The sequence below is a fragment of the Nerophis ophidion genome, linkage group LG04, assembly GCF_033978795.1.
Source record: "Nerophis ophidion isolate RoL-2023_Sa linkage group LG04, RoL_Noph_v1.0, whole genome shotgun sequence".
Taxonomy (NCBI): Eukaryota; Metazoa; Chordata; class Actinopteri; order Syngnathiformes; family Syngnathidae; genus Nerophis; species Nerophis ophidion.
The window spans coordinates 2,985,324-2,997,061 of NC_084614.1; the positions used below are offsets into that span (position 1 = coordinate 2,985,324).

The 11,738-nt window shown below is 41.3% G+C and overlaps 1 protein-coding gene across 1 annotated transcript; it reads left to right on the forward strand.

Moving 5' to 3' along the window:
- The first annotated feature begins 1,399 nt into the window (after nt 1–1,399).
- On the forward strand, nt 1,400–11,488 carry LOC133550740 (mesocentin-like). Its single transcript, XM_061896744.1, has 3 exons — nt 1,400–1,513; nt 2,472–2,545; nt 2,625–11,488. The coding sequence occupies exons 2-3, from the start codon at nt 2,482–2,484 to the stop codon at nt 10,865–10,867; spliced, it is 8,307 nt and encodes a 2,768-aa protein (XP_061752728.1). The 5' UTR covers nt 1,400–1,513; nt 2,472–2,481; the 3' UTR covers nt 10,868–11,488.
- Nucleotides 11,489–11,738: the final 250 nt, after the last annotated feature.

Here is an 11,738-nt window from a genome sequence, read left to right on the forward strand (position 1 = left end):
TAATATACATGTATTAATATAACAGTAATAATAAAGATAATAATAAACACCAATGGCGGTAAGATACATGTAATATTATTAATATAATTAATAATAATAACAATAATAATAGTAATAATAATAATATTAAACATGTTGATGGTGGTAAGATACATTTAATATAAATAATAACAACAGTAATGAGGGTCAAACCTATTGATGATGGGAAGAAAAAATTGATAACAGTATTTATAATAATAATAGAACAATAAATACATTGATGGTGACAATCTACATGTAACAATAATAATAATAATAATAAAATACATGTTGAAGATGGTATTATATATTTGTACACATAACTGTGTCCCCCCCACCACCAAAGTACATGTTTCTACTCACACATCCACCCTCACCCTGGTTACATCCCTGCTTTTACTGCTTAGAAGGGTACTGGACTGTACTCTGGACTGTACCCTGTACTGTACTCTGGACTGTACCCTGTACTGTACTCTGGACTGTGCTCTGGACTGTACTCTGCACTGTACTCTGGACTGTACTCTGGACTGTACTCTGTACTGTACTCTGGACTGTACTCTGGACTGTACTCTGGACTGTACCCTGGACTGTACTCTGGACTGGACTCTGGACTGTACTCTACTCTGTACTGTAATCTGGACTGTACTCTGGACTGTACTCTGGACTGTTCTCTGGACTGTACTCTGTACTGTACTCTGGACTGTACCCTGTACTCTACTCTGTACTGTAATCTGGACTGTACTCTGTACTCTACTCTGTACTGTAATCTGGACTGTTCTCTGGACTGTACCCTGTACTGTACTCTGTACTGTACTCTGATGTACATTCAGCTCACAGACACCCCCACCCGGCTCAGAAGACCACCACCTTATTGACTCCACGAGCACCTTTGGTTCCGCTTGGACACTTCCAGGAGGTCTGGTCTCTGTGTGGACTCAGTCCAGACACCTTTCCGTGACCCCGCCCTCACCGAGGGGGTCTGAAGGCGGCCGGAACCGCCTGGTGTGACCCGACCTCTGGCAGGCTTGTTGTGTGTTGGACTGTTGCCACGGCAACCTCTCCGAGACATAACCAGACTTGGCATCCCGCAGAAATAAAATGAGAAGTCCCCCAGAAAAGTCAAATAAAACTTCAGTCAAACATGGAAGTAAAACTAAATCTCAGGGGAATATTCATTTTCATCATAAAAACTGGATGAGTTTTTTAAGGTTCCTTGTGTTCCGGACTTCAAGGGCCTCGCCTAATTAGCAACAATAGCCAAGTCCTGAAGAAGGTGTCATCCACCCTGAACAAAGAGACAGAAAGTACGGTAATTAAGTTGGTTGCCAACGTCTCCTAATGAGGGCGGGACTTGTCTCGGTGTTCTGGAGGCAGGCGGCGTATAAATGTGAGACTGGCACAGAGACCAGCACATCAAGACTGGTACGGAGACCAGCACATCAAGAGTCAAGTACAGCTCCAGTCCAGAACCGAAGAACAGACTTCATTGAGCGGGGTGAGTCCTTTCTTCATCTTACCATGATCACTTGAACATATAGGGTGTCCTTGGGGGTGTTCTCGGACTCGGTCTCCTGGAGGTTTGTAGAAAGACCTTCAGGTGTTTTGGGACGTTTTGAACCACGGACATCTTTGACTTCGTTCTGCCTCAGTCTAACTGTACAGTCCCAATCTGTAATGGTTCTCTAGCTGTAGCTGAGTCATAGAGGACAAACTGGTGATCCACGGCTTTGGTGCGGAGATGTCCATGGTCTTGACACCATCTTCTGAATTGTTTCCAAAGAGACTTTTTGGACCATGGAAATCTTAGTTCTGCTTTAGTCTAGGTATACAGTCCCAATCCGTAATGGTTCTCTAGCTGTAGCTGAGTCCTATAGGACACACTAGGGATCCATGGTACGGAGATGTCCATGGTCTTGACACCATCTTCTGAATTGTTTCTAAAGAGACTTTTTGGACCATGGGAATCTTAGTTCTGCTTTAGTCTAGCTATGCAGTCCCAATCTGTAATGGTTCTCTAGCTGTAGCTGAGTCCTAGAGGACAAACTAGGGATCCATGGTACGGAGATGTCCATGGTCTTGACACCATCTTCTGAATTGTTTCTAAAGAGACTTTTTGGACCATGGAAATCTTAGTTCTGCTTTAGTCTAGCTATGCAGTCCCAATCTGTAATGGTTCTGTAGCAGTAGTTGAGTCCAAGGAACACACTAGGGATCCATGGTACGGAGATGTCCATGGTCTTGACACTATCTTCTGAATTGTTTCTAAAGAGACTTTTTGGACCATGGAAATTGTGGTTCTGCCTCAGTCTAACTGTACAGTCCCACTCTGTAATGGTTCTGTAGCAGTAGTTAAGTCCTAGAGGACAAACTAGTGATCCGTGGCTTTGGTCCGGCGATGTCCATGGTCTTGACACCGTCTTTGGAATTTCCATTCAATTGTCACTGCTTTACAGGAAAAACTTCATGTGGGACATCACAGGACACAAAACCATGATCAAGACCTTCATACTTCTGATTCTGTTAGCCGGTAAGTCCTCCAAGTCTTCAACAAGTCCACCTAGTCCACCAAGTACACGCTGACATGTGACCACGCCCCCTCCACACAGGAAGCAGCGGTCTGCCTTCAAAGAGACACTTTGACCACGGCGCGGAACATTCCGGAAGAACCGCGAAGGAACACGAAGGAAGCGAAAGTCTGGTTCAACGTCTGAGGGATTATTTACATTCTTACCTTCACACTTACTACAGCCATCACCATGGAGACCATGGTTACTATGGCGATGGAAGCCATGACGACGACAAAGTGGTTGGACAAGATACACCAGTAAATGATGACGATGCTTCTGGTGATATCACCGATGGACAAGATACACCAGTAAATGATGACGATGCTTCTGGTGATATCACTGATGGACAAGATACACCAGTAAATGATGATGATGCTTCTGGCGATATCACCAATGGACAAGATACACCAGTAAATGATGATGATACTTCTGGTGGTATCACCGATGAACCAGATACAACAGATAATGATATAGTTGTATCTGTTTCTGACGATATCTCCGATGGACAAGATACACCAGTAAATGATGGTGATGCTTCAGGCGATATCACTGACGGGCAAGATACATCAGTTAATGATGACGATGCTTCTGGTGATATCACCAATGGACAAGATACACCAGTAAATGATGATGATACTTCTGGTGGTATCACCGATGAACAAGATACAACAGATAATGATATATTTTTACCTGTTTCTGCTGATATCTACGATGGACAAGATACACCAGTAAATGATGATGATGCTTCAGGCGATATCACTGACGGGCAAGATACACCAGTAAATGATGATGATGCTTCTGGTGATATCACTGATGGACAAGATACACCAGTAAATGATGATGATACTTCTGGTGGTATCACCGATGAACCAGATACAACAGATAATGATATATTTTTACCTGTTTCTGCTGATATCTACGATGGACAAGATACACCAGTAAATGATGATGATGCTTCAGGCGATATCACTGACGGGCAAGATACACCAGTAAATGATGATGATGCTTCTGGTGATATCACTGATGGACAAGATACACCAGTAAATGATGATGATACTTCTGGTGGTATCACCGATGAACCAGATACAACAGATAATGATATAGTTGTACCTGTTTCTGCTGATATCTACGATGGACAAGATACACCAGTAAATGATGATGATGCTTCAGGCGATATCACTGACGGGCAAGATACACCAGTAAATGATGATGATGCTTCTGGTGATATCACTGATGGACAAGATACACCAGTAAATGATGATGATGCTTCTGGCGATATCACCGATGGACAAGATACACCAGTAAATGATGATGATACTTCTGGTGGTATCACCGATGAACCAGATACAACAGATAATGATATATTTGTACCTGTTTCTGCTGATATCTACGATGGACAAGATACACCAGTAAATGATGATGATGCTTCAGGCGATATCACTGACGGGCAAGATACACCAGTAAATGATGATGATGCTTCTGGTGATATCACTGATGGACAAGATACACCAGTAAATGATGATGATACTTCTGGTGGTATCACCGATGAACCAGATACAACAGATAATGATATAGTTGTATCTGTTTCTGACGATATCTCCGATGGACAAGATACACCAGTAAATGATGGTGATGCTTCAGGCGATATCACTGACGGGCAAGATACATCAGTTAATGATGACGATGCTTCTGGTGATATCACCAATGGACAAGATACACCAGTAAATGATGATGATACTTCTGGTGGTATCACCGATGAACCAGATACAACAGATAATGATATATTTTTACCTGTTTCTGCTGATATCTACGATGGACAAGATACACCAGTAAATGATGATGATGCTTCAGGCGATATCACTGACGGGCAAGATACACCAGTAAATGATGATGATGCTTCTGGTGATATCACTGATGGACAAGATACACCAGTAAATGATGATGATGCTTCTGGCGATATCACCGATGGACAAGATACACCAGTAAATGATGATGATACTTCTGGTGGTATCACCGATGAACCAGATACAACAGATAATGATATAGTTGTATCTGTTTCTGACGATATCTCCGATGGACAAGATACACCAGTAAATGATGGTGATGCTTCAGGCGATATCACTGACGGGCAAGATACACCAGTAAATGATGATGATGCTTCTGGTGATATCACTGATGGACAAGATACACCAGTAAATGATGATGATGCTTCTGGCGATATCACCGATGGACAAGATACACCAGTAAATGATGATGATACTTCTGGTGGTATCACCGATGAACCAGATACAACAGATAATGATATAGTTGTATCTGTTTCTGACGATATCTCCGATGGACAAGATACACCAGTAAATGATGGTGATGCTTCAGGCGATATCACTGACGGGCAAGATACATCAGTTAATGATGACGATGCTTCTGGTGATATCACCAATGGACAAGATACACCAGTAAATGATGATGATACTTCTGGTGGTATCACCGATGAACCAGATACAACAGATAATGATATATTTTTACCTGTTTCTGCTGATATCTACGATGGACAAGATACACCAGTAAATGATGATGATGCTTCAGGCGATATCACTGACGGGCAAGATACACCAGTAAATGATGATGATGCTTCTGGTGATATCACTGATGGACAAGATACACCAGTAAATGATGATGATACTTCTGGTAGTATCACCAATGAACCAGATACAACAGATAATGATATATTTTTACCTGTTTCTGCTGATATCTACGATGGACAAGATACACCAGTAAATGATGATGATGCTTCAGGCGATATCACTGACGGGCAAGATACATCAGTTAATGATGACGATGCTTCTGGTGATATCACAAATGGACAAGATACACCAGTAAATGATGATGATACTTCTGGTGGTATCACCGATGAACAAGATACAACAGATAATGATATATTTGTATCTGTTTCTGACGATATCACCGATGGACAAGATACACCAGTTAATGATGATGATGCTTCTGGTGATATCACCGATGAACAAGATACACCAGTTAACGATGATGATGTTTCTGACGATATCACCGATGAACAAGATACATCAGTTAATGATGATGATGCTTCTGGCGATATCACCGATGGACAAGATACACCAGTTAATGATGATGATGCTTCTGGTGATATCACCGATGAACAAGATACACCAGTTAACGATGATGATGTTTCTGACGATATTACCGATGAACAAGATACATCAGTTAATGATGATGATGTTTCTGACGATATCACCGATGAACAAAATACATCAGTTAATGATGACGATGCTTCTGACGATATCACCGATGGACAAGATACATCAGTTAATGATGACGATGCTTCTGACGATACCACAGATGAACAAGATACATCAGTTAATGATGATGATGTTTCTGACGATATCACCGATGGACAAGATACATCAGTTAATGATGATGATGCTTCTGGCGATACCACCGATGAACAAGATACACCAGTAAATGATGATGATGCTTCTGGTGATATCACCAATGAACAAGATACACCAGTTAATGATGACGATGCTTCTGACGATACCACAGATGAACAAGATACATCAGTTAATGATGACGATGCTTCTGGTGATACCACCGATGAACAAAATACATCAGTTAATGATGACGATGCTTCTGACGATACCACAGATGAACAAGATACACCAGTTAATGATGATGATGTTTCTGACGATATCACCGATGGACAAGATACATCAGTTAATGATGACGATGCTTCTGGTGATACCACCGATGAACAAGATACACCAGTTAACGATGAGGATGCTTCTGGTGATACCACCGATGGACAAGATACACCAGTTAACGATGATGATGTTTCTGACGATATCACCGATGAACAAGATACACCAGTTAATGATGATGATGTTTCTGACGATATCACCGATGGACAAGATACATCAGTTAATGATGACGATGCTTCTGGTGATACCACCGATGAACAAGATACACCAGTTAACGATAACGATGCTTCTGACGATATCACCGATGAACAAGATACACCAGTTAATGATGATGATGTTTCTGACGATATCACCGATGGACAAGATACATCAGTTAATGATGATGATGCTTCTGGCGATACCACCGATGAACAAGATACACCAGTTAATGATGATGATGTTTCTGACGATATCACCGATGGACAAGATACACCAGTTAATGATGATGATGTTTCTGACGATATCACCGATGGACAAGATACATCAGTTAATGATGACGATGCTTCTGGCGATACCACCGATGGACAAGATACACCAGTTAATGATGAGGATGTTTCTGACGATACCACAGATGGACAAGATACACCAGTTAATGATGAGGATGTTTCTGACGATACCACAGATGAACAAGATACATCAGTTAATGATGACGATGCTTCTGGTGATACCACCGATGAACAAAATACATCAGTTAATGATGACGATGCTTCTGACGATATCACCGATGGACAAGATACATCAGTTAATGATGACGATGCTTCTGACGATACCACAGATGAACAAGATACACCAGTTAATGATGATGATGTTTCTGACGATATCACCGATGGACAAGATACATCAGTTAATGATGACGATGCTTCTGGTGATACCACCGATGAACAAGATACACCAGTAAATGATGATGATGCTTCTGGTGATATCACCAATGAACAAGATACACCAGTTAATGATGACGATGCTTCTGACGATACCACAGATGAACAAGATACATCAGTTAATGATGATGATGCTTCTGGCGATACCACCGATGAACAAGATACACCAGTAAATGATGATGATGCTTCTGGTGATATCACCAATGAACAAGATACACCAGTTAATGATGACGATGCTTCTGACGATACCACAGATGAACAAGATACACCAGTTAATGATGATGATGTTTCTGACGATATCACCGATGGACAAGATACATCAGTTAATGATGACGATGCTTCTGGTGATACCACCGATGAACAAGATACACCAGTTAACGATGAGGATGCTTCTGGTGATACCACCGATGGACAAGATACACCAGTTAACGATGATGATGTTTCTGACGATATCACCGATGAACAAGATACACCAGTTAATGATGATGATGTTTCTGACGATATCACCGATGAACAAGATACATCAGTTAATGACGACGATGCTTCTGGTGATACCACCGATGAACAAGATACACCAGTTAACGATAACGATGCTTCTGACGATATCACCGATGAACAAGATACACCAGTTAATGATGATGATGTTTCTGACGATATCACCGATGGACAAGATACATCAGTTAATGATGATGATGCTTCTGGCGATACCACCGATGAACAAGATACACCAGTTAATGATGATGATGTTTCTGACGATATCACCGATGGACAAGATACACCAGTTAATGATGATGATGTTTCTGACGATATCACCGATGGACAAGATACATCAGTTAATGATGACGATGCTTCTGGCGATACCACCGATGGACAAGATACACCAGTTAATGATGACGATGCTTCTGACGATACCACAGATGAACAAGATACACCAGTTAATGATGACGATGCTTCTGGTGATATCACCGATGGACAAGATACACCAGTTAATGATGACGATGCTTCTGACGATATCACCGATGAACAAGATACATCAGTTAATGATGACGATGCTTCTGGTGATATCACCGATGGACAAGATACACCAGTTAATGATGACGATGTTTCTGACGATATCCCAGATGAACAAGATACACCAGTTAATGATGATGATGCTTCTGGCGATACCACCGATGGACAAGATACACCAGTTAATGATGATGATGTTACTGACGATATCACCGATGGACAAGATACACCAGTTAATGATGAGGATGCTTCTGGTGATATCACCGATGGACAAGATACATCAGTTAACGATGAGGATGTTTCTGACGATATCACCGATGGACAAGATACATCAGTTAATGATGACGATGCTTCTGGTGATACCACAGATGAACAAGATACACCAGTTAACGATGAGGATGCTTCTGACGATATCACCGATGAACAAGATACATCAGTGAATGATGATGATGCTTCTGGCGATACCACCGATGAACAAGATACACCAGTTAATGATGACGATGCTTCTGACGATACCACAGATGAACAAGATACACCAGTTAATGATGATGATGTTTCTGACGATATCACCGATGGACTAGATACATCAGTTAATGATGACGATGCTTCTGGTGATACCACCGATGGACAAGATACACCAGTTAATGATGATGATGCTTCTGACGATACCACAGATGAACAAGATACATCAGTTAATGATGATGATGCTTCTGGCGATACCACCGATGGACAAGATACACCAGTTAATGATGAGGATGTTTCTGACGATATCACCGATGAACAAGATACATCAGTTAATGATGATGATGTTTCTGACGATACCACCGATGGACAAGATACATCAGTTAATGATGATGATGTTTCTGACGATATCACCGATGGACAAGATACATCAGTTAATGATGAGGATGCTTCTGGTGATACCACCGATGAACAAGATACACCAGTTAATGATGACGATGCTTCCGACGATACCACAGATGAACAAGATACATCAGTTAATGATGATGAGGCTTCTGGCGATACCACCGATGGACAAGATACATCAGTTAATGATGATGATGCTTCTGGCGATACCACCGATGGACAAGATACACCAGTTAATGATGATGATGTTTCTGACGATATCACCGATGGACAAGATACATCAGTTAATGATGATGATGCTTCTGGCGATACCACCGATGAACAAGATACACCAGTTAATGATGACGATGCTTCTGACGATACCACCGATGAACAAGATACACCAGTTAATGATGACGATGCTTCTGACGATATCACCGATGGACAAGATACATCAGTTAATGATGATGATGCTTCTGGCGATACCACAGATGAACAAGATACACCAGTTAATGATGATGATGTTTCTGACGATATCACCGATGAACAAGATACACCAGTTAATGATGACGATGCTTCTGACGATACCACAGATGAACAAGATACACCAGTTAATGATGATGATGTTTCTGACGATATCACCGATGGACAAGATACACCAGTTAATGATGATGATGTTTCTGACGATATCACCGATGGACAAGATACATCAGTTAATGATGATGATGCTTCTGACGATATCACTGATGGACAAGATACATCAGTTAATGACGACGATGCTTCTGGCGATACCACAGATGAACAAGATACACCAGTTAATGATGATGATGTTTCTGACGATATCACCGATGAACAAGATACATCAGTTAATGATGATGATGCTTCTGGCGATACCACCGATGAACAAGATACATCAGTTAATGATGATGATGTTTCTGACGATATCACCGATGGACAAGATACACCAGTTAATGATGACGATGCTTCTGGTGATACCACCGATGAACAAGATACACCAGTTAATGATGACGATGCTTCTGACGATATCACTGATGGACAAGATACATCAGTTAATGATGATGATGCTTCTGGCGATACCACAGATGAACAAGATACACCAGTTAATGATGATGATGTTTCTGACGATATCACCGATGAACAAGATACATCAGTTAATGATGATGATGCTTCTGGCGATACCACCGATGAACAAGATACATCAGTTAATGATGATGATGTTTCTGACGATATCACCGATGGACAAGATACACCAGTTAATGATGACGATGCTTCTGGTGATACCACCGATGAACAAGATACACCAGTTAATGATGACGATGCTTCTGACGATATCACTGATGGACAAGATACATCAGTTAATGACGACGATGCTTCTGGTGATACCACCGATGAACAAGATACACCAGTTAATGATGACGATGCTTCTGACGATATCACCGATGGACAAGATACATCAGTTAATGATGACGATGCTTCTGGTGATACCACCGATGGACAAGATACACAAATCGATTGCCCAAATAAAGAAAACATACATTTTGCTGTTCAAGTCGATGGCAGCAAACTAATAGTCAAGTTACCTCCAGATAGCAATAATAGTCCTCCTATCGTTAAGATCAAAGGCAGCAAAGTTATCATTCAGTTGCCGACCGCTAGTCAAGGTATCAGCCACCAGGTGATAGGTAGTCATGGTTTCAGCTACGATATGAGCGGTGATCAAGGTAACATGCACGACAACCACGATATGACGGATCAATAAGGCAACAACCACGATATGACCGATCAATAAGGCAACAACCACGATATGACGGATCAATAAGGCAACAACCACGATATGACCGATCAATAAGGCAACAACCACGATATGACCGATCAATAAGGCAACAACCACGATATGACCGATCAATAAGGCAACAACCACGATATGACCGATCAATAAGGCAACAACCACGATATGACCGATCAATAAGGCAGCAACCACGATATGACGGGTCAATAAGGCAACAACCACAACCTGTGCACTTTAAAAGTTCGACACCATGTACCTCAAAGACCTTGTCCACCTCCACTCCCCCACCCGTCCCCTCGCTCCTCTGCACCCGCCCCAAAAGGACCAAGTTCTGGACCTGGGGCGACGGCCTTTTGCCTTCCTTCTGCAACTATCAAGACAAATGCCAAAACTCACCTTTTAATTATTTTGTGTTGTTTTTTTATTCCATGCCGAGTTGTTTTCCGTTTTTGACGTGAATGACTGATATTCCTGCACGCATTGCTTTTTTGCTTTCTATTACGGAGTGTATCTTAATAAAATGGGTTGATGTTATTTATATCACTATATTTATGGCTATTTAAATAAAAGTTTATGATTGCCATTGCAGAATTGTGTGATTTTTGTTTCAACCTTTTTAACCAGAAATTCATCACCATTTTTAGGCACCAGAATGTCCCTTTGGGACAGAGGACCCTATTGTATTTCTAAAGTTTTATTATTATTATACCGCCGACTGTCTGAGCTGTAATTTGACCCCCTCAACATGCTTCAAAACTCACCAGATTTTACACACACATCAGGACTGGCAAAAATAGCAATCAAATAAAAAAACAAAACCCAAAACTCAAAATTGCACTAT

Bases quoted from the DNA above. Each gene is read 5' to 3' on its own strand.
- LOC133550740 (XM_061896744.1), top strand. From the start codon at position 2,482: ATGTGGGACATCACAGGACACAAAACCATGATCAAGACCTTCATACTT. The intron at 2,546-2,624 runs GTAAGTCCTCCA...CCCTCCACACAG, and splicing joins ACTTCTGATTCTGTTAGCCG to GAAGCAGCGGTCTGCCTTCA.